Source organism: Vulpes vulpes, chromosome 10 (assembly GCF_048418805.1).
Source record: "Vulpes vulpes isolate BD-2025 chromosome 10, VulVul3, whole genome shotgun sequence".
NCBI classification, from domain to species: Eukaryota; Metazoa; Chordata; class Mammalia; order Carnivora; family Canidae; genus Vulpes; species Vulpes vulpes.
The window spans coordinates 58,583,413-58,608,530 of record NC_132789.1 but is presented as its reverse complement, the minus strand read 5'-3'; the positions used below and the strand labels follow the sequence as shown (position 1 = coordinate 58,608,530).

The 25,118-nt window shown below is 35.7% G+C and overlaps 1 protein-coding gene across 5 annotated transcripts in view; it reads right to left on the bottom strand.

Moving 5' to 3' along the window:
- Window positions 1-25,118, bottom strand: part of NAV3 (neuron navigator 3) — a 595,667-nt gene that overhangs the window by 82,704 nt on the left and 487,845 nt on the right. For 4 of the 5 annotated variants that reach the window (XM_072724439.1, XM_072724437.1, XM_025992156.2 and 1 more), the window contains exons 13-16: window positions 8,042-8,174; window positions 7,131-7,401; window positions 5,443-6,151; window positions 2,872-3,360 (exon numbers count right to left, since the gene is read on the bottom strand). In XM_072724439.1, the coding sequence (XP_072580540.1) occupies window positions 2,872-3,360; window positions 5,443-6,151; window positions 7,131-7,401; window positions 8,042-8,174 (1,602 nt within the window). The remainder of the gene's footprint in view (window positions 1-2,871; window positions 3,361-5,442; window positions 6,152-7,130; window positions 7,402-8,041; window positions 8,175-25,118) is intronic. The other variant, XM_072724440.1, reaches the window with a different exon arrangement.

Here is a 25,118-nt window from a genome sequence, read left to right as displayed (position 1 = left end):
TTATATATTATTGCTTTAAATTATTTAATTAATTAGAATTTATAAAATGTTTTATAAAATAAATGTATAGAATTAAAATAAATTACCTTAAATTACTTTAAATTAATGTTTAATTATTGTTAAATAATAATTATTGTTAAATAATATGGTTAGGTTACAAAAAGCAAAACAAACTAAATAACTGCAAACTGGTTACGGCTCAAGGGCCACCAATGATTTGGAGCAGCTAGCAGGAAAATTACTGAAAAACTTTTGTGATTATTCATTATTTTATGACATTTTAACGAAAAGGAATTTGAACAAAGTCAAAAATATTTATGGAAAATTATTGATTCAATAATATTAAGATATGAATATATCAATAAAATTTTTTGAAATTGTAGATTAACAGGTAAGTCGTGAACTTCTATACAACCCCAACATCTCCCTCTAATTACTTTCTTTTCAATATTTACATTTTAGCACACTTTTTGTCAGGTATGGCTCTTTGGTTTCCTTAGCATGCCCAGCATTCTGCTGACTGCTTAATTCTAATTAAGTCAGGATCTCTGATAGGATCTAATTTTCTCTTCAACAGATCATACACTTTTTTGAATGTACTTTAAAGGATTAGAATAAATTGCGACTGCCTGCAGTTTTGTTCCCAAGAAAGAAAAAATACAACTCTCATATCAAAAATTATTTCAATCTAGTAATTTCCTAGGGGGAACTAAATAATATTTATATCATATATTATAACTAGGAAAGTATTTTTATTTTTAACAATTTAATATTCATCAATATATTTCACTAAGAATCCAGTATAAAATATGCATTTATTTTAAATTAGCCTACGGTTTATTTTAGAAAAATTGCTTATCTGGCTATTTTTAATACTGGAACACTTTCATTTGTAAAGCTGGTCTATTTCAAAAACTGACCAACAACAAGAAGATTTGCTTAAAGAAAATAAGTGACTGCATATTTGCCAGTGTATTTCTAAGTGAAAATGTATATTGACTTCTGCTAAAATATCGATAAAGTAAAAAATTAGCATTGCATTTGTATCCATAAAACTCAATTTTATCATCGGGTTTGATTTGAGGGTTACGTGGTTACAAATTGTTCCTTGTCTATTTTTCTGATTTTTTAATATCTAAATGCCAGAGAAATGGGTTGATGGCTAAATGGTCAACTTATTGCAGCCAAATATATAATTTAAAAAATCAGTAATCTGGAGGGTGATTTGGGTTAATAAATAATGACCTATTGGCAGTGTGATTATAAAATTATCATTTGGATTCCTCCTATATCAGTATACAATCAAAGATACATTCATTAAACTATAGATAGTTAACAGACTTTCAGCATAATTTGATTTACTTGTTATAAGTTTTGAAAATGACATATGAGGGTGCCATTTACCTTCAAGTATGGAAATTCAAATCCAAGATGCTGTAGGAAGCCTAGCTTCTGAGATAAAAAATTAAACGAAACAGTACTTACAGCCAATGTTTTTGTGGCTATAGTTGCTCTTCATGTATACTAGCTACGATAATAAAACTAGCAGAGACATAGATGCAAAGGCCTCTAGTTTAGTCTCTATCTCTCAACTTTGTCTTGTGTCTCTTGGTCCAGTTTTTTGTTTATGCAGAAAAAAGTTATTTTGCAATAAGTAGCCCACCATAGAAACTATCAAGCATAAACATTTCAGTTCTAAAATTCTTTTACCAGGGGGATGTCTCATGGGCATGGGTGTCCACATCCACGAGGGGACCAGGAGGTGCCGTGGATGGAAGCAATGCTTTGTGACACTTCACAAAGGCAAGACAAACAGAAGAGCAATGGGGAAGTGTTAGGTTAACGGGACAACTAGTGCAATGTAGTAAGAGTCTAGGTGAGAGGTTTAGTCAAGGTTTTTAAAAATAATTCTGGGAGTAAGGCTGGAAGTCTGGAAAAGAGATGATGTCATCCCAGTAATAGATCGAATGAAAGATTAAGGAATGATATCAGGCATTTTCCAGGGCCAGGAGTGCTTTCACACAGTAACACAACTAAGACATGTGGCCAGGAGTGCTTCTAAAAGCCTTAGGTCAACAACTTTAAGGTTATCAGGGTCAACTTCAGGACATTTTCCAGGGGGAAAGAGTCAGGACCATAATACATGAGAAAGGATTTTTAGGGTGAAAGAATCTAAAGACATTTTGGTTAATATGACACTTTCTGGTAAATTTATTTGGTGAGACATGCCTCGTATGTGTTTCTCATGGTTAAGTAAAAAACAAAAAATAACCTCCTTAAACCAATGGGAAACACATTTATTTTCAAGGGGCCTATTAAAAATATCACTGATGTTATTAATTTTCTCTAAGAATTCCTATCTGACAATTGACTTTTTTTTTCCAATTCAACTAGGATTCCCCAGTGACCTTTTTGCTATTTTCCACAGAAGTGCTAATAAGGTAAACTTAACATATCGCTCAGAGCATAATTGTAGAATCCATTTAAATTTGGTCTTTAAAAAATGCTTAAATTATCATAAGAAGCTATTGCTGTCTTGGAGCTTAGGCCAAATCATTAACATGTCTTGAGAAGACATCATTTAATACATAAATACAACGTTTTGAATTTTATTCAAATTGCCTATTTGGTATATACGGATGCATTCATATTAAAAAACTTAATTATACAATTATCCTATTCTTAATGGCTTTTTTTTTTCCTTCTACGAATTTGGTAATAAGAGCAAACAAAGGCCAGTCTCCTTAATCTTCTCTCTCTTCAGTTTTATGGTCCTTTGCACAGTGGCACTCCCAGTGACATCAAGGGGATTTAGTGGGGGAAGAGGGAGGAGAGGGTGAAGACTTCATTGATGCCTCTAGAAAAGCTCACCTTTCTGAGAGAGTAGATCTCACACTACCCGTTCTCATGAGCAGGCTCTGCACCTCGTGAGTGCCTGTGGTCAGTCCAGACAGGGAGCCATGGTGGCTGAGGGGGAGGTCAATGGACTCAGAGCTCGTATGGAGGCTAGTCAGGGACTGGTAACTCGGAGTGTCCTTGCTGCCAGCAGAGGAACTGCTCAGATTGGCAGCCCACACGAGACCACCTGAGGTGAAAGAGTGAACCGATGCTGGGCTGGAGGCCAACGAGTGACTTAAGCTTATAACATCTGTAGTTAAGTCTGAGGGTTTATTGAAGAGAGGGCTGCTGCTGCCACTCAGCCCACCAGCACTGCCCATGCTGCCCGTACCAGACGATGGTGACTCCAGACTGCCTTGCCGCGCTAATGTGGTACTAGGACTGGGCATTACTGAGGAGGATTTCACACCCTCAGTATTAGGTGCAGAGGCAGATTTGCCACCTGCCTTGGCACCAAACAACCTAAAAGAAAAACAAATAACAACTTCAGTTGTTCCAAGACACTGATATCCACATTTAATATTTAGGGTTACAGTACACAGAGCCAGGTGTGCTTTGGCGTACCACGCTGCCAAGCACCTCCTGTCTCTGTTAATGAACTTTATAAACTTGAACTTCTTAATCTAGTGCCAAAAAAGTCTCACGTGTCACCATAAGGGTAAGCCGGTACTGGGCTGACACCCAGGTGCTGGGGGTGGGGGGAAGGGGGGCAAAGCAAAAGTAGATCAAACATGAAAATCCTTGGCTTTCACAGTTTAAGTGACCATGAGAATCTTTGGAGAAAATTAAAGAGTTGGAGCACACTTGCTGTTACCTATTTACAGATCCATTATAATGAAACAACTTCTACGCATTCGGTATATAATACTTAAAATTTTTTTCTTTCTTTTTTTTTTTCTTCATTGTAACGATTCATTCAAAATCTAAAAGGAGTGCTTAAGGCAAGGTTTAGGAGGTAATGTGACCTATCTGGTGGCCTGAGTGACCAGAGAGCCGTTGGTTAGAAACAAGATTGGACACTATTGGCAACATGTTGGTTTGTGTGTATTTTCCCCAAGAAAGACCAAAAGGTTTTATGTCAGTTGCCAGTGCTATTCAAATACACATTTATAATAGTGATTTGAAACATCGCTGGTGCTTAGATGTTGGAGTTTCGTTCAGAAAACATTTTAGTTTTGTAAATGAAGCAGATGGTATAATCGAATTTATGTAAATATGGAAATAAAGTGATATGAAGTAATGGCATAATGATTACTAGCTAATTAAGTTGCAATGAAATCCATATTTCCTATAGTGAAATATTTTATGACGAATATGAGAAATTGTTTCATAGGTAATGGGCCACTGGAGGGCACTATTGGCTTTTACTTAAGCAACAGAAATAATTACTCCCACTACAAGCCATTATTCTTTCCAATGAGAATCAACATTTCAAAAAGCCAGTTTTTCAGAATTAATATTTCTACTGAGGAATATAACCTCTAGGTTTTCAAACAATCATGTATCTGGGATTGCTTGAAACGTACAAGTGTTACAAGACCCCTTACTCCCCAGTTATCAAGGTTCTTAGTTTACTTATCATAATAAAAACAAACATGAAAAATACTTAACACGTAAGAGATTATAAATCATACTCTATCATTTCAGGGGCGAAGAAACAGACCCAGAGAAGTTTAACCATTTGTCTCAAGTCTTTAACAGTATGTATCTTCCTGCCACTTAAAATATATTTGTATTTTAATACCACAAATTCTCACAGCAAAACTGCACGTACTGAGTACCAAAGACAGTTCCTATACAGAAACCAAGTTATGCTGCTTATCAGAGTCCTATCAGAGAAAGCTGATGAAGCTACAAAATCTCACCCATTCCTTAGTCGTTAGCCTATTTGCACCATACAAACGTTTTCAAGTTCTGTCCATATCATATCTTGATTTTCATTAATGTCAAGATACAGTACAGCATTGATCTGTCCAATGTAATCTCTTACAAGAAAAACAATTTCATCTACATTCATGATCATCTGCTCATTAAGAGGCAGAAGATCATAAACACTGGAAATTAATACCAAGAGTCATGAAGACCTATTTTGTTTTATTTTTAACTGTGGAAAGGACAGTTGAAAATCTAGGGAAATGGAACACACGATTACTCTATTTTATCACTACCCCCCAGTACTGCCATCTGCTTTTAAGTTTCTTATAAACGCTGGTTGTGTTGCTAGTATTAGAACAATAGTGGAACTGAGAAGTTTGAGCATTTCTCAAATGAATACCAATTTTTTTTTTTTTGCTAGTTAACTGTATGATCAGCTTTTTAAAACCCACAGTACTTAGAAACTAAATAAAAGATTCTAAGATATATGTACCTTAGAACATATATTTAGGGTATATATCTATATATTTAGGATATAGGATTTAGGACACACATAATAGTCTATATATATATATATATATATATATATATACATACATAAATGGTTCGCATGTATCCTACAGTATAGCATTTTAAAAATTTTCCCAGCATCATTTTACACATTCTTACCTTCGAAACGTAGGTGAGGCAATGTCAGGATACTTGGATCCTGGCTGCCTGAGCCCTTGCGTCCCACAGGCACTGGCAGAGGTAGGGCTGGATTTAGGGGAACCTGACAAAGAGACACTCTCTGAATCTGAGACTGCTACTTTTTCCTTTTCCTTGTCTGTTTGGTTGACAGTAACAGGACTTGAGCGCCCTGACCCAATCTTAGTAGGTTCTCTGAGTTTCGAGGTGGAGGCCCCGGCTGACTTGCTGCTGACATTGGAATCAATACTGCTGGTGCTGGACCTGTGTCCACCTCGGCCGGGGATGCCACTCGTGCTCGATTTTGAAGGGCGGGGCAAGCTGCGGTACTGTAGGGAAGTCTTTGAGCTCACATGCAGCACACCATCATCCTGATTCTGTGAACCGTCCAGACTGGTTTTTCTCCCTGCATTTGACTTCCCACCAATGGCAGCAGATTTGGGGATTTTACCCAGGGTTGCTGATCCACTTGTTATTGTGGCTCCGCTGCTTGTGATCATTGTAGACGACCCTACTCCACTTGGTTTCTTAAATCCGAAAGAGCCAGGAGCAGCTGACCTTCCAATGCCTGAAGGGGGCTTTTTCCCCTCATCTCCACTGCTTTTTCCTGCATCTGAAGGAGACCTCTGTAGAGATGATCCTTTTAGAGGAGTTTTGCCTTTCTCAGAAGCTTTGGCATCATCGGTTTTCCCTAAGTAATGAGAAATACACAAATATACATGCCTGCACATTACGATTACATAATAACCTTTCTTTAAACAATGTGTAAACATGTGAATATGTCTTTGTATTACTTCAGTTCCTAAATACCCATTTAGACATCTTTATATTACTTCAGTTCCTAAATACCCATTTAGATCTAGATAGGTATGTACTTTAATATATTGCGAGGATTGAGTACAAAGCTATGAAAATATGGCTAGAGGAAATGTGATGAGTGATGAAGGAGATAAAGTGAAAACACATATTTTTGCAGTTTATTACTGTCTTAAACCTCAGAACACTCTCCCTTTATCAGGACAGCACTTAATCTTATCAAGCTAAGTGCTCGAAAAAGAATTCATTTGACTATCTGTAAGATGCTTATATTTAGAGTCTCCTGATAAAAAACTACTTCAAATGGCACTATTTAAAATTAGGCACCATTTTAAAAATAGAAAGAGCATCTTTAAAAAAAAAAGATGGTACAATTTGGCAGAAGTCTTCCACTCTATTGTTTCATAAAGTAAAATTCACAAATGATGTTTCATATCTCCAGAATTCCAACCCATTAGATTAGTGTGATTGGTCTTGATTCTCAGTGGTAGTAGTGAAAATTAGTGGAATACTTCACATAAATATTCCAAACTTTCATAAGGAAGTCAGAGGGAAAGCAGTCTTATTTTTATTAAGCAGATTTCTTTTATTTCCACATGAACAGAAATGACTACGGCAGAATAGAGACACTCAATAGCCCCAAATTATAATGGTGCTCTCTAGAGAATGCCTAGATTGTGATATTCATGTGGACTTGCAGGGTAAAGTATGTGACATTTACATGGAAGAAAATAACCATACAGAGAAGAATATGATTTAATTAAATATAAAGCTATTATTAAGGAGAACAAAGATTGAATGGAAACCATAAATTAAAACATTTTTGCATAACAGCTGTGAAATGACAAGCCTACCGGGGGTCTTGAGTGCACTTGTGCCAGCTTTCTGCCTGGATGGCGCTCCTCCTTGGGCAGACATGCCTCTTCTCCAGGACCCCGTCTGTGAGATGGACAGGGACGCTTTCTGTCCCATCTTCTCGGGGTCTTCAGGAAGGCCTGAGGAAACACCCTTCCACTTGCCACCACTATCCCCATGGCTGTCAAAGTCCTCTTCTGGTTTTTTCAGCTCCTCAGTAGTATCCCATGTCTCATCTGTTGTAGAATGTTTCTCCGAATCTGTCTTGAGCTATGGGGAAAATATTACAAAGAAACTTTGTGCAGAAAAATTGACAATGTGTGAATAGGCCTTAGAATGTACTTTTGGATAACTGGTTAAAAAAAATGAAGCACTGATTTCTATTTCAAAAGAAATCCAATGACTCCTATTTTTATCTATGTCTTCATTTAAGTTTCATTAATTTTAGCCACATAATTCTCACTTGCACATATTAGAGAATGTCAGAATAAATATGTGCAGAAAACCCCAATTAAATGCTCCCGAGAAGGAATTTTCTATGTCAAATTTAACAAGGGAAAAGAGGACAAGATAAAACTTAATTATCTAATATCCATTCTTGATTTACCATTCTCAAGAGATGTAGTAATTTATTTCAGAGATCAATATAAAATTAATCAAGAACTCTCTAAAATTAGACAATTAAAATAACTTCTAGGGTTAAAAACTATCAGTATTATAAAAGGAGAAATGGTAAAATAAGTGTTTCAGGGGGGCTTGTAATCAATGGAAAAAATATGTATACATAAGCTTCTACAGTTTATGCAATCATTTCAGATTCGGAGGTTGTACTGTATTTTGTTCTGATATACAATAGATTGAGGGAAAAAGCTGGCAGAAGCATTAGAGAAAGAAAGCAGCCACTTCTCACCTGGGTGTTTTTCCTGGAGGGGACAGTGATGTTGGAGTAAGAGCTGACCGAGGAGGTGGTATTCAAGTCGTCAGTGCTGATGTTATCCAGGGTGTCACTGAGACCACTGCTCACAGAGCTGCTGTCATCCCAGCTAAAGGCAGGACACACAGCAGCAAGGAAGTAAACATAGGATGCACAAGGCAAGTCACCTATATTTCCATATACATGTATTGGGAAGATAATACTCATTTTTTTACTCTCATGATGGAAAAATTATTGACTTTCCATCTTTGGAGAATCATAGTAAATAAGAATTCAATGCTGTCCTGAGGATAACCTTATCTGATATTTGCAAAGAATCAGTATCTAGTGCAGATCCAGGCTCTAGGGGAGTATCTAGAGAGTGAATGAAAACACCATGCAAATATTGCATGGTATCAGGAAAGGATAAGACCATCAATTCCTTTATTTTTCCCCCTGGAGAAAAGCAACAGAGCATATAAGAACTCATTCTTTGTTCTGAACGTTAAGAAAAGCCAAACTGTGCTTTAGTTAGGAATCAGAAAGTCATTCTTCATTCTTTCTCCTCCCTTAGTAACTACTTCTAATGATTCACCAACTCTTGGACACTGAGTTTCACTTCTATCATATCATCGCTCCTGCCATACCTTACAGTTTCTGGCCCTGACAATAAGTAATAACCTCTTATCTGGCCTTCCTGCCTTTGGTCTTTCTCAATACAACTTCATTGCTATATCTGGGCCAATGATCAAAATGATCAAAGATTCACATCTGGTCAGAGACTTCTCTTTATCAAAGCCATAGATTCCAAAATAGAATGCACCTGCCTCAAAGGATGAACAAGGCAACCTATTGGGCCATAAGAAAAAAATATCTGAAATTCTGAATATATTTGTTAGATACATCTAAAGAAGAAAAAATAAAATAGGCTACATTAATATTCATGTGCAGGCTAACATGTGCACGCTCACAGAGCCAGTGTGTCAGATCATGCAGAAGAAATGTAGGATAAGCAGGTTAAGTTGAATGAGAATAGCAGCTCCAGAGTTCAAAGGGGTGGGACACAGTTCTCTCATTTACTGGCTGGTTCTCAGTCTACTGTGATGTATTGCTGCTTACTTGTGTTCTATTAAACAAATTCATGCACATGGGATACATATATTATATACAGATAAAAGTTAAGTTTCACAAAATGGACAAGTGTCTTTAAAAACCTTGTGCAAAAGAATATCCTTAATGAAAGCATAAGCAAACCACAGAAGTATGGTGGTGAACTGATACTTTTCCTACTCTGTTATGTGTACTTGATAAGTCATATCATAAATTCAAAATAATAGTAACATATTGAGATGACATATGAAACCAATAAGAAATGCAATTATTTAGAAGAAAATAAAATTTGAATTTATAGTAAATAGTGTTAATGATAACCCCTCCCTAGCTGCATATTTTGTGATATTGGCTACTGATAGCATAAAACATCATGATTATAAAAGATATTTATAAGTCAGATTATCGATAACAACTGTATTTTCATTGAGATATCATTAACATATGACTTTATATCAGTTTTAGGTGTTCAACATAATGAATGACTTGATAAATGCATCTGTTACAAAATGACTACTACAAAGGTTTATTTAATATGCAGCTGTTACAAATTCTTTTTTGTGATGAGAACTTTTAAGATCCACTCTCTAAGGCCACAGGGTGCACAAGGCAGATGATTTCTCATAACAATTGGCTTGGAAAGCAAAAATTGGCCTACTTTCATGAGTTCTTGCAACCAGGAAGAGCCCAAAGAGCATTGAACTGCTCCTGGAGAGAAGGCATGGAAAGCAGCTTGGGGACACACAGCTTGGAAATAGTGATCTGAAGAGCACCTGGGGCACACAGTGTAAAGGTTATCTGCTCTTTTTGGAGCGTGTCCCACAAAGGTATCATTCATGGAGAGACCCCTCCAAAAACAAAGGAACTGGCCAGCACCATTTCCCTTCCCCTATCCCTTAGCACAAGCATAGGGCAAACCGTGGAAACCAGTTCAGTACCCACACTTGCTACCTAACATGCTTACACCAAGCCGTTCCCCCACTCTACTCACATGCTTCATGGAATTGACCATTGCAGTCCCAGTGTGAAGGGCCCCATTTCCCAGAAGACTGGCTGAAACACTTGTCCAGGGTCCGTGTCTTTTGACCCTGGAGTTTTGCAGAGCCTCAGTTCTGGAAGCAGTGATGACAGCTCTCATTTCACAAGCATACCAAAGCAATTATCTAGCTAAAACTCACCAAGGTCAGGCAAAGGACCAAACATTGCCCCACAAGCAATGAGAGCCTCTGCAGATGACTGGCGTGAAGAATAAAGTGTCCAGGACACAACAGCAGAGCACATGCAGCATACATTCAAGATACTTCCTGAAGCCATCAAGCCCTGGGAAATAGGGAACACCACACTGCAGGATGCTATACCCTGCACCACACTATAGGCACTATTCTTCATAAGGATAATTACCTTCAAGAGCAGGAGATGCAGTGTACTTTTCTAATACATGGAAGTAGGCACAGAGACTTAAAATGAGAAGACAGAGTAATCTGTCCCAAGTGAAAGAACAGGACAAAGCCACCACCAGAACTCTAAGTGAAACAGATATAAGAAACATACCTCATACAGAATTTAAAGTAGTGATCACAAAGATATTTGCTGGACTTAAGAAAAGAGTGGAACACATCAGTGAGACCCTTAACACAGAGATAAGGAATAACAGAGCAGAGGTGAAGGGCTCAGTAAATGAAATCAGAAACATACATGATGGAATGAACAGCAGGCTGGATGAAACAGAGGAATGAATCACTGACCTAGAAGAGAGTGTAGTAGAAACTAATCAAGCTGAACAGAAGAGAAGAAAAAGAATTATGCAAAATTAGAATAGACTTAGAGAACTCAGTGAGTCCTTCATATGTAATTACATTCATTTTATAGGAGTCCAAGAAGAAGACAGAGAAAGGGAGCAGAAAATTTATTTGAGGAAATAACAGCTGAAAGCTTTCCTAATCTGGGGAAGGAAACAGATATCCAAATCCAAGAGGCACAGAGAACCCAAAACAAAATTAACAAAAGCAGATCTAAACTAAGATGTATCGTAATTAAATTGGCAAAAGATAGTGGTACAGAAAAAGCTTTAAAAACACCAAGAAAAAAGAAGACAGTTACATACAAAGGAAACCTCATAAGGCTAGCAGCAGATTTTCAGCAAAAACTTTCCAAGCCAGAAGGGACTGGCATAATCTGTTCCACGTGCTGAATGGGAAAAAATATGCAGTCAAGAATACTCTATCCAGCAAGACTACCATTCAGAATAGAAGGAGACATATAGAGTTTCCCAGACAAACAAAACTAAACAAGTTCATGACCACTAAACCAGCCCTGCCAAGAAATACTAAAGGGGACTCTGTAAGCGGAAAGGAAATACCAAAAGTGACAGTATGAAGGCAGAAAACACAAAAGAAAAATGAATATTTCTATAAAAAGTCAGTCAAGGAACTCAGAAAATAAAAGAATGTAAAATACATCCCCATTTACCTAAAACGTGTGAGGATATATGTTCAAACTTAAGAATGTGTTCAAACTTAAACAACAATCAACTTAATATAGACCGCCATTTGCAGAAGATATTAAATGTAAACCTAATTATAATCACAAATCAAAAACCACTAATAAATATGCAAAGAATAAAGAGAAAGAAATCCAAATATATGACTAAAGAAAATCAGCAAACCATGTAAAAGAGAAAGACAATCAAGGACCAGAGAAAATCTCCAGAAACAACTAAAAAACCAGCAGTAAAATGACAATAAATATATCTACCAATAGTTATTTTGAATGTAAATGGACTAAATGTTCCAGTCAAAAGACAGAGTGTGACATAAATGATACAGAAACTAAAAAATCAATAGAAGATATCAATGACCCAGATGTTGGTTCTTTGAAAAAAAAAATCAATAAAATTGATAAATGTTTAGCCAGACTTAAGAAAAAAGAGAAAGGACCCAAATAAATAAAATTACAAAGGAGAAAGGAGATATAACAACCAATACCACAGAAATACAAACAATTATAAGAGAATATTATGAAAAACTATATGCCAACAAATTGGACAACCTAGAAGAAATTGATAAATTTCTAGAAGCATATAAACTATCAAAGCTGAATCAGAAAGAAATAGAAAATTTGAACAGACCAATTACCAGCAATGCAATTGAATTAGTAATCAAAAAACCTTCCAATAAACAAAAGTCCAGGGCCAGGTGGCTTCACAGGTGAATTCTACCAAACATTTAAAGAACATTTAACATCTATTTTTCTCAGACTATTCTAAAAAATAGAAAAGGAAGGGAAACTCCTAAATTCATTTCATGAGACCAGCATTACCCTAATAACCAAACCAGGTAAAGAAATCACAAGAAAAGAGAAGTACAGGCCACTATCTCTGATTATCATAGATACAAAAATCCTCAGTAAAATAGTAGCAAACCAAATTAAAAAAATCATTCATCACGATCAAGTGGGATTTATTCCTGGGTTGCAAAAGTGGTTCAATTTTTGCAAACAATCAATGTGATACATCACATCAATAAGAGAAAGGGAAGAACCATATGATCATTTCAACAGATGCAGAAAAAGCATTTGAGAAAGTGCAACATCCATTCATGATAAAATTCTTTAACGAAGGAGAATTAGAGGGAACATACCTCAAGATAATAAAGGCCACACATGAAAAACCCACAGCTAACATCATACTCAATGGGGAAAAATTGAGAGCTTTCTTCCTCCAGAGTCTGGACAAGACAAGAATGCCCACTCTCATGACTTTTACTCAACATAGTACTGGAAATCCTAGCCATGCAATCAGACAATAGAAATAAATACCAAATCGGTAAAGAAGAATTAAACCTTCACTATTTGCAAATAACATACCATATATAGAAAATGCAAAAGATTCCACAAAAAAAATTGTTAGAACTGATAAATGAATTCAGTAAAGTCGCAAGATACAAAATCAACGCACAGAAGTCTGCGGCATTTCTATACACCAATAATGAAGCAGCAAAAAGAGAAATTAAGAAAACAGTCCCATTTTGAACTGCACCAAAAATAATAAGATACTTAGGAATAAACCTAACCAAAGAAGCAAAAGACTTGTACTCTGAAAACTATAAAACACTGATAAAGAAATTGAAGAGGACACAAATAAATGGAAAGACATTCCATGCTCATGGATTGGAAGAAGTATTGTTATGTGTCCCAATCTACAGATTTAATGCAATCCTATCAAAATACAGCATTTTTCACAGATCTAGAACAATCCTAAAATTTGTATAAAGCCACAAAAGACTGCAAATAGCCAAAGTGATCTTGATTAAGCAAAGCAAAGCAAAGCAAAGCAAAGCAAAGCAAAGCAGGGAGCATCACAATTCTGGACTTCAAGTTACATTACGAAGCTGCAGTCATAAAACAGTATGGTACTGGCATAAAAATAGACCCACAGTTCAGTAGAACAGAATAGAAAACAAATGAACCCACAATTATATGGTTAATGAATCTGACAGGAAAGACTATCCATGTGAAAAAAAAATACAATATATTCAACAGATGATATTGGGAGAATTGGACAGTCGCATGCAAAAGAATGAAACTGGAGCACTTTCTTACACCACACATGAAAATAAACTCTAAATGGATTAAAGACTTAAATGTGAGACCTGAAGCCATAAAAATCCTAGAAGACAGCACAGGCAGTAACTACTTTGACATCAGCCATAGTTACTTTTCTTCTAAATAGGTATCCTGAGGCAACAAAAGCAAAAATAAAAGACTAGGACTACATCACAAAAAGGTTCTGTGTAGTGAAGGAAATAATGAACAAAACTAAAAGGCATTCTGCAGAATGGGAGAAGACATTTGATAACAACATACCTGATAAAAGGTTAGTATCCAAAATATATAAGGAACTTATAAAAACTCAACCCCAAAAAAGGAAATAATCCAATTTAAAAATGGGCAGAAGGCATGAACAGACATTTCTCCAAAGAAGACATGCTGCTGGCCAACAGACACATGAAAAGATGCTCATCATCACTCATCATCAAGGAAATGCAAATCAAAGCTACAATGTGATACCACCTCACACCTGTTTGAATGGCTAAAATCAAAACACAAGAAAAAATGTTGGCAAGAATATGGAGAAAAAGGAACCCTTGTACATTGTTGATGGGAATAAAAACTGGTGCAGCCACTGTGGAAAACAGTGTGATGGTTTCTCATAAAGTTAAAAATAGAGCTATCCTACACCAAGCAAAGTAAGTCAGAGAAAGACAAATACCATATGATTTCACTCATATGTGGAATTTAAGAGACAGAACAGATGAGTAAAGGGGGAGGAGAAGGAGGAAGAGGAGGAGGAGGACGAGGGCGAGGAGGAGAGAGAGAGAGAAATCAAGAAATAGACTTTGAACTATAGAGAACAAACTAAGGGTGACCATAGGGGAGGTGGGTGGAGAGATGGGTGAAATAGGTGATGGGAATTAAAGAGTGCATTTGTGATGAGCAGCAGGTGATGTATGGAAGTGCTGAAGCACTATATTGTACACCTGAAACTCATGTAACACTGTATGTTAACTGGAATTAAAATATAAAAACTTCAAAAAATATAATTTCCTTCAAATTTTAAAAGCCTCGTGTTACTTCTCTCTTCTTCCTCTGGATTCCAAAATCTTCCTCCTAATACTGAAATTGCTTTCACAAAGGTCAATAAAGCCATGAATTGAGTGCTTACTATGTGTCCTATTCTTCTAATTACTTAATATGTATTTTATAATCACCAAATAAATATATGAGGCAGGCATTATAAATATTAAGAGGTTCAGGCAGGTTAAATGACATGTCTAAGAGTCCAGGAATTATGTCCCATGGCTCCCCTGCCTCCCATCTTTTCACCCCTTCTCTCTTGAAATATATCAATTATGAGTCTTTTCAGGTTCAGTCTTTGCAGGTCCTTTGCAAGATTCACAGAGTCCTCCAAATCCTTTACGTTTTTTTCCCTTTTCTTTGGGATTCCTCTGAATTCCTCAATATTCAGAAATTAATCTTATCTCACCTTTTACATTCCTCCTTGGAAATTCCCTAGTCTTCCACAACTTCAATATCACCTCTATGATTAGGACACTTAGATTCACATCTTTAACCAGACTAGTTCCTATCGGATCAGCATTTCCAGCCTTCTGCTGGACCGTTTGTCTAGGATGTCTTGTCAACATCTCAAAATCACTCTGCCTAGACTGTATCATTTCCCTTTAAAAATTATTCTCCCTTTCATTACCACATAGTTACCCACATTACGTATTAATCTTTCTGTCATAAAATCTAAGTGTTATTGCCTCTCTTCTCTCATTTGGCTCCATTCTTACTTACATTGTCTCTAAGCCTTGGAAATCTTCCCAGCTACAGGTAACACAGCCATCCTTTTGTTCCACATATCCACTGCCTCTGCTTGTCTTTCCTTCCATAAAAATTATTAGTAAGTATCTGCTTTTATTCATTAAGTGATGAATAAATTACAGTCCCTCTCCTTGAAGAACTCTGTGTTTATTGTTGAAGACAAATATTTAAATAAATGATGACAATAAAATGTGGTAATTGTAATAGAACTGCATTTTAAATGAATGGCAGGGCAGGGCTACTATCACTTATTTGAAGAGCTGAAGAATTATTTCACAATGGGAATATTGTAGCGTGATCAGATGAAATCTATGTTAATCACTGTATTGTAGCATATATCACCTGTTAAGTGATGTGTTTTTCTATATAATTTGGATTGCCTGAAGTCAGGGAGTGTATTTGATTGAATCCTAGCACATACCATAGTGTCTACTGCTAAATAGATAATTAGTAGATGTTTGTTAAATGAATAAAAACAATTTTACTTTTGAAAATGCTCCTTCTATCCAGTAATGTTAAGTTAGAGTGAATCCAATAATAAATGCAGATTTTGAAAAAAATTTGTTCGACATATTTCTTTGCTAAACAAACTTTAAAGGAGCAAACTTTGATTGATGACATTATTTTCCTAAATTTATCCTGTGATTTTGACTTTCATCTTTGATTTTGTGGTACCAGAATTCTCCCTAGCTAGGGTGCAATTAATCTTGTTTATTATGGCACACTTAATTAAATTGAAAAAGCTTCATAAAAATAGGGGTTTTTTACTGAAAAAAAAATGACGATTTACTCACATAATTAGCTCTGAAATCTCAAGCCTGATCAATATATTTTTTTCCATCCTTTCATTTTTAATTTCATTAAGATGTGCTATGAATTCTTGCTGATACTCTTTTTTTTTTTTAAATTTTTATTTATTTATGATAGTCACACAGAGAGAGAGAGAGAGGCAGAGACACAGGCAGAGGGAGAAGCAGGCTCCATGCACCGGGAGCCCGACGTGGGGCTCGATCCCAGGTCTCCAGGATCACGCCCTGGGCCAAAGGCAGGCGCCAAACCACTGCGCCACCCAGGGATCCCTGATACTCTTTATAAAAGGGCAGCTCTTTTTCTCTTCCAAGTTACAGATCTGTCACTCTGCTAAATTTTTCTCTACAATCTAGGACAGCTCAGTACATTACAAGACTGTGGATCTTATCCACATAGATTGCATATATACCCTGGATTGTTTCCAGTTTTTAAATACTATGAATAAAACTGTTAAGAACATTCATACACATTCTACTTATGTGACATTTTAGAAGAGGCAAAACTACAGATATGTAGGATGATCAGTGATGGCCAGTGCTCAGAAGTATGGGAAGATTTTAGTGGCCATACAACATGACTTGATGCATATGTCAAAACTCAGAACTGTAGGGAAAAAAATTCCTGTGTTAAAGCCCAAAATACAGCCAATTACCCTGTTGGTAAATTACAATTTAGATATACACTAGATTATTAACTATTCTAAGAGAATGATTTCTTGGCATGTCTTTTATTATGTATATATATATATTTTTTTTTATGATAGTCACAGAGAGAGAGAGAGAGAGGCAGAGACACAGGCGGAGGGAGAAGCAGGCTCCATGCACCGGGAGCCTGATGTGGGATTCGATCCCGGGTCTCCAGGATCGCGCCCTGGGCCAAAGGCAGGCGCCAAACCGCTGCGCCACCCAGGGATCCCTATTATGTATATTTTTAATGCTCAATAACTCAATGGGGCTAGGGATCTATTTTATTTATCGATCAGTGCATTTGTAGCTCTGACCCCCACATGCACCTCTGGATTCACACTTAGAAGCAGACCTGCTTGAAAACAAATGTGTTCTATTCTTGAGGTCATTTTTTATTTCCTGCTTTTTATAATGAAGAATTCTGAAATATTAACTAAATTATTTTATTATTTTTAGAGGGGGGTACGGTGGGAAGGAGAGAGAAAGAGAGAGAAAGAGCAGAGGGTGGGGAGAGAGAATCTTAAGCAAACCCTGCACCCAGCGTGGAGCTGAACAGGGGGCTCAATCTCACAGCTCTGGGATGATGACCTAAGCCGAAATCAAGAGTCGGATGCCCAACTGACTGAGCCACCCTGGTGTCCCTAACTAAATAATAGTTAAAATAAGTTTTCAGATTTAAAACTAACACCAGAGAAAAATGCTAGTCCTATTTGTGGGCAATTTTTCAACAACACAGTCCTATTTTTGGTGTAGTAGCTGTTCACATAGCAGGTATTCAATCAGGACCTTCCATAGTTCATATTGCCAGCTCCACTGTCCTACTTATACATGAACATGTAAAACAGAGATTTTCTTTCAGTAAATAACTAGTTCCTACACTTCAGGCATTCAAAAGTAACCTCAACCTCAATTTGCTTGCTCATTAAATACTCCATTAATGAAATAAATGAACATGTGCATTACTACTGTTTCCTCTGGAGGTACTATGTTCCAACTCTAATTCAATTCCAATTATGAGAATGTTGTCTACTAAGGTGACATAAGTTTTGATTTTATTTTAAGATTTTATTTATTTATTCATGAGAGACACAGAGAGAGTGTCAGAGACACATGCAGAGGGAGAAGCAGGCTCCCTGCAGGGAGCCCGATGTGGTACTTGGTCCCAGGACCCTGGGATCACGACCTGAGTCAAAGGCAGATGCTCAACCACTGAGCCATCCAGGTGCCCCAAATTTTGATTGCTATAAAAAAACTTTCTTAGTTCAATGTTTTAACAATATTTTTTGTTAGCTTATTTTATTAAAAGTTAAAATAAGAAATAGCGATATAAACACTGGTATATTTTCTTGAATCTGTGATTATATAACATGTGGCTATTTAGAAAACATAACTATGGATATTATAATATTTTGTCAATATGTGAGTATTTCTAGGCCAATGCTGTTGGAACTGCCTGAGGTATGCCATAGTGTTTCCTCCAGGTACAAGTATGTCTCACTTCCTCATTCATTATGATCCAGCAATATCCACTTTCCTTATATTGAGAGTAATTATCCAGAAGGAGTCTATATCACCCATATGAATAGATTATTATACATGCTTTAGATCCTTGATGCCACTCCCACTTATGTCTCAGTCCCCTTAGGGGACTGACTTACTGGACAGGTCTTAAGCCAAGTCCTAAATCCTTCCCCCACCACCCTCTCTGAATTCTAAATTACATCTCATTTACCCTTGGTCCTATTTTCAAGAACCTCAAGAATACAAAAAGTTTTAAAACACTGAGCAAATAAAACATTTTTATATAATATTTAAATGCAAATTCTGGAGTCATGTTTGCCATTTATAAATAATATAGATGATGTGAAGTGTTCACTGCAGTGCTGAGACCTGTGGACATTCAACAAATATATAGAATGACACATTTGATGTATTTAGGCACTGTCAAAATTCTCATGGGATAGACACATTGTTCTCTTCCAACCTAAAAATTGGCAAAACTTTTAATAATAATATATGATAAAGTATAAATTTTAAGGATTTTATTAAATATTTCTTAACACTAATAACAACCATTTTACAAAGAGAAAAATGAAGCAAATCTAGCTATCCATGAAATAAATCTTTGTGTAAAAACTTCTGGATATGCTTATTGTTTCTAAGGGAAGATACATATCATTTGCAAAACAAAATGAAAGCACCACTTTAAAAAAATCCTATTCCAAGATATTTGTTTTCTAGTTCCATTACTTATGGCAATGTAAATAGTATACATAAGGAGATACAGATATTTTTAAAAATCTGTATTTTGACACAATGACATTTATAATAGTAACTTAAAAAAACTAAGAATCATCTGTGTAGGCTTTGCATGTTGGCACCATTATGTTAAATCAATTAATATCTCCTCAAAACTAAACAAACACAAAACTCCTTAGACCTATGCTATACCTTTTTTTTTTTTAAATCAGCAAACACAATGCACTACCTGTCAAGTTTGAGCATTGCAACCACTGAAGTGTAAATTCTGTATTACTTCAAGGTCATTGACAGAAAGCAATATAGTGTATTTCAACAAAGATTTGTTCAGCATTTCCCTGGGGAAAAAATATGTTATTATCGAGAAAAAAAAGAATAAGTCATTAAAAGAGACTTCTGAATCACAAAAACTTAAGTATATATCAACAACATGCTGAAAATAATTTTATTATTTTATGTTAAAAATATTCTCTTGGGATGCCTGAGTGGTTTAGTCTGCTGTGCCCAACTCTTGATTTTGGCTCAGGTCATGATCTCAGGGTTATGAGATCAAGGTCTTAGTTGGGATCCCCAGGTCATGATCTCACGGTTATGAGATCAAGGTCTTAGTTGGGATCCCCACTGGGCATGGGACTTGCTTAGGATTCTCTCTCTCCCTCTGCCCTTCCCCCCTAGTATGCATGTGCACACACACTTTCTCTAATATATATATATATTATATATATATTGCTCATTAAATACTCCATTAATGAAATAAATGAACATGTGCATTACTACTGTTTCATATTAGATGAATATATATATGAAGATATATTCTTTATTTTATGAAGTAAATATATGTGAAATGTATTCATATATATAATATATATGAATATATATATTCTCTTTATTTTATGAAATGTGTATGATTTTTTAAGAGTAGGATTTTTTTTCTAGTTCTACGTATAGTTTCAAAAGTGTTTCAGCCTGCCAGTGTTCATTACCTATGTAATATAGTAGAGTTTAAGTAGCAGGTGTAGAATCCAGGTGAAATGTCATTTCCTCTATGAATCCTCCTATGATTTCCAAGCAAACTTTAATTCCTTCACGTCTGTATTTACTACTAGCGTGCTTCTATTGTACTGCAGTTTACCTGCTTAGAGAGCTCTTTTAGCCACAGGATCATGGTCGAGGGCAAGGAAAGTGGCTTGTCTCTTGGAATCTCAGTGCCCCAGTTGGTATCTGGCCCATGAGAGGGTCTCAACATTTGAGAAATCAATCAATGATCTAGTCTTACATAGTCAAAATCTACTGCCTTAATCTGTGATTCATTTACTCATCCTCACTCTTAAATGGGCAAATAACTTTGAATTATGGTAAAAAAAAAAAATCAATGGAAAAAAAAGTGAGAGAAAAACCAATGAGAGAGACCTGCTGAGTTTGGGTGAAGAAAGAACAACCTCTTTGAGAAGATAATTTTAAAGAAGCATTACACAGACAAGTGAAAGGTGAAGAGGCTATCTGTGAAAGTGGTGGAGGAGAGAGCATTAAAGGAGGAGAAGACAACAAGTGTAAAGACCTGGAAGCAACAAAGGTCATGGTACAGCAGGCAAGGGGAAATGCGGAAGTTCTGAGATTGCAGAAGTAGGCAGGGCCAGCCTTTGAGAGATCTTACAGACAAGGTGGAAAAAATCCAACTTTCTTAGAAGTACAATAAAAAGTCATCAGTTTTAAGTGGTAAAATGATATGAGCAGATATACATTTTAAAAAGTATTTTAGTATGATGAATATATTAGAGGTAAGGAAGAGTAGAAGCAGGAAGCTCAATGGGGAGGCTTCTGTGACATGCTTGTTTTTGACCAGGGGATACATGTAAATTAAGAGAAGGCACTTTCAAGATAATTTGGAGGTAGAAATGGTAGGATTTGCTCTTGGTTGGTGTGACCTAATAATAAGTATATTAAATATAATTAAACCCAGGATACCTGATACAGAGCTCCTAAAACCTTTGTAATTCCTTGAGTGATAAGGATACTAGGATCATCTTCTGTTCTAATATTTGGTCTTTGATTCCAGTAACTAACACAAGGCTCCTCAATCTCTTGGAATTTCCTGAGTGATAGAAGCATCACTTGCTCTAATGAGGGAACCTTTGGTTGGCTCCTGGATAGCCCATTGATTTCTTTTTACCCCAATTAATAATTATTCGCACATTTAAGGTGTTAGAATGGGTGAATGAATTTCAGATTTAGGCTTTTGTGACTATATGAGTAGACTGTTTATTGATTTATCCCACACCTCTATCCTCTGGGATGGGAGAGAAGTAGAGGATTCAGTCAATAATGTATCATGCCTATGTGAGGACACTTCTGTAAAAAATCCATTAAGTTACAAGGTTTGGAGAGCTTCCAGGACAGTGAACACATGGTGGAGTTGGGGATATGGTGTGCTGTGAGACGGCTGGAAGTTCTGTGCTCCTTCTCTCTATTTGGCTCTAAGTACCTCCTCAATTGGCTGTTCAGACGATGTTCAGTATCCCTTGGCATATCCTTTAAAAGAAACTAGTAAATATGAATATTATCCTGAGTTTTGTGAGCCAACCTAGGAAATTATCAAACCTGCGGAGGGAATCATGGGAACCCCAATTTGTGGCTGGTAATTCAAAAACACAGGGGTCCTGGACTTGCAACTGGTATCCGAAATGGGGGAGTCTTACTGGACTCAGCCCTTACCTTCTGGGATCTGATGCTCACTCCAGGTAGTTTAGTGCCAGAACCGAAGTGTATTACATTGGACAGGCAGCTAGGGTGAGAAAATTGGTTGGTGTGGGAAAACCCCAAACATTTGGTGTCAGAAACATTCCACGAGTAGAGATTTTTCTTTTAGTTTTCTTTTAGTTGGAATGTGGTAAAAAAAAGGGGGGGGGGAGACTACAGACCCCTTGCATACTTTCCACAGGTCATAGAGGCACAAATGGATTTTTGGAAAAGTAAAAAATCCATCAGTAGGATTCAAAACATAATTTTAATCCCAAATTCAGCCTGCACTTAGTACCATTAGTTTCACATACCAAGGGAAACTGATACGAGTTTACTATATTATAATTTAAGTCTACAACTCTTGACAAACTGGCAATTCATGTAAACAGAAAGTTAAAATCTTTCCATATTATTTTTAGTATGCAGAGAATATTATGCATTTATCCATGAAACATTTATAGAGACTACATCAATACCACGTGGGTTCTGAGTAAGGAGAGCAATCAATAAAATCTCTGCGCTGAACTTTTCATTCCCTTTTCTTTTCTCTAGAAAACAAATAATGAAGATTTATTCTATTGTAGCATCAGATAAGGTAAGATAAATGAAAAATGAAAAGCCCTTGTTCTTTATAAAATAAAGCCCTAGGTAGATTTGGTTAAATGTGATGAATGATGTTAGCTTGAAATGAATTTATGCAGTCAGGCAGATTTTTATATTTTAATGGTATCTGAGGCAGATAAGAAACATCTATTTTTTGTTTTTATTATAATATGAGCTGAAATCACAAAAGATAAAAGGATCTTACTGAAAATTACTTTGCTGGAACACATTACTAGAACAATGCTACTGTAATTTTGCTAGCTTCCTCCAGTGTTCATTTTCATGATGCTGTTATATAGTTGAAATAGGTAAAAGTTTATCTAGAAGTTTCTTTTGAAAAAAAATTTTATTTATTTGAGAGAGAGAGCAAACATGAGTGGGGGGAGGGATGGGCAGGTGGAGGGAGAAGCAGACTTCCTGCTCAGCAGGGAGCCCAACATGGGCCTCGATCCCAGGACCCTGAGATCATGATCTGAGCCAAAGGCAGATGCCCAACCAACTGAGCCACCAGGTGCCCCTATTTAAAAGTTTCTGTGAGTAATAAGTTGAGAATATAACATATAACATGAAAGGTAACTCAGGGATTAAGATCCATTGGTGTCCCTTCATATCTCATAACAATTTAAAAACCAGTATGTGCTCATTATGGAAAAGTAGGCAGTCCATAAATATATAAAAGAGACAAGGTTAATCATCTGCAATCCCACCCCAAAGTAACCACCACCACCATTTTGATGATTTCTGTCCATTCATTTGCTGGATGTATTATATGTACAGATACCAATTTACCTGGTTGAGACCTTCCTGATTATTATATTTGTCCATTATTCATTTTTTACTTATTTGACATTATAATGATCTTTAATGTCCTTAAAATCTTTCTGATATAATTATATCCTATGAACCATTATATATTTAACCATTTTTGTTTTAGGAAATAAGAAAAACTTTATAATTTTCTTACTATTCTAAGTAATGTGCAACGAATACCTTTGTACATTTATGTTTACATAAAACATTACATTCAGTATTATTTTCCTAGGATACATTCCTAGAAAGAGAATTAGTGATTCACAGGATATAAACATTGGAAACTGCAAATGCAAACAATTGAAACTGCTGCAGATGCAGCATAACAGTTGAAGAACACATCATTTTCTATTCCTGCCAGTCAAACACAGTGCTAACCCTACAAAATCCTAGGTGATTTCGGATAATGTGGCTTTCTTCAGTAATTTGAAAATTGCTCAGTGTAATCTACATTGATCAAATTTTGAGATTATATTTTCTATAGATTTATTGGCTATTTTTATATCCATAAATCATCTATGTCCTTTGTATATTTTTTCAACAGAGTTTAACTTATTTGTACTAGATTTTTATATATTATAAATTATTTCAAATATTTTCCTCCTCTGTTTCTTGGCCTTTACTTTTATTACTGATACTCTATTGATTTTTTTATATTTTAATATATAAGGTTCAAAAATTTTTTAGCCAACTCCATCAATCTTTGCTTCTATAATATCTTCTCCCAAGAAATTCTGTGTATATAATTTGATGAATATTCCTTCCCTTTTTCTGATATTCTATTTTTATGATAAGGTGAGAAACCTTGATAACTATTTCTTTCTATTTATTATTATGGCTCACTTATTAAGTCTTAATATATGAGACATTCTAGGATATTTTTTAATGATTATCAAATATGTTCCACTGACCTATTTTTTGATTTCCACAGTAATACCATGGTGCTCTTAACTCTTATAATGATGCTCAAAGTTTATTTTTTAAGGCTCACTACAACTTAAAAATATATATTTAACTAAGAATTCAAGGCTTTTAAAAAAGCCTTCTCAAAATTATAGAAATTAGGTATTATTCTAAAAAATTATTACTATGCATAGTTTTACTCACTAATACATGAAACATTTATCGAATAGTTTCATTATGGAAGATACTGAGAATATAGAAATCAATACAATAGTATAGAGATGTGGTTTTTACTTTAATGTGGAAAATGCATAATCCTTCCTTTTGAGAACTCACAGGTGATTTTTTCATATCTGAACATTTAGCTACAGGCATTTCTCTTAATAAATAGCAATCAAAGCTATTAATCCTCAGCTAAATTGTCTCCCCTCTCAGAAACCTTCTTTATCACTTGAATTATTTTTGGCATTAGCTGTTTCTTTCAGAAGAACAGAAGTACCCTAATTACTATAATTTCAAGGTTGCATGAAAAGAGAAACGTTATGTAGAAATACAAGAGCTTAGATAAACCTCAACAATTTAGCTACAGGCCTAACTGAACAAGGTTGAAAATGGCAATCTGTTTTGTGTTATCTTGCTTGAAAGAGCTTGCATTAAAGTAACAAGAATTCACTGAAATATTTTTAGTTTAAGAGAAAAACATGATTAACAAAGAAATACTTTTGCCCTGAGATATCTAAAAGACATAATATAAAAATATCCCAGATTCC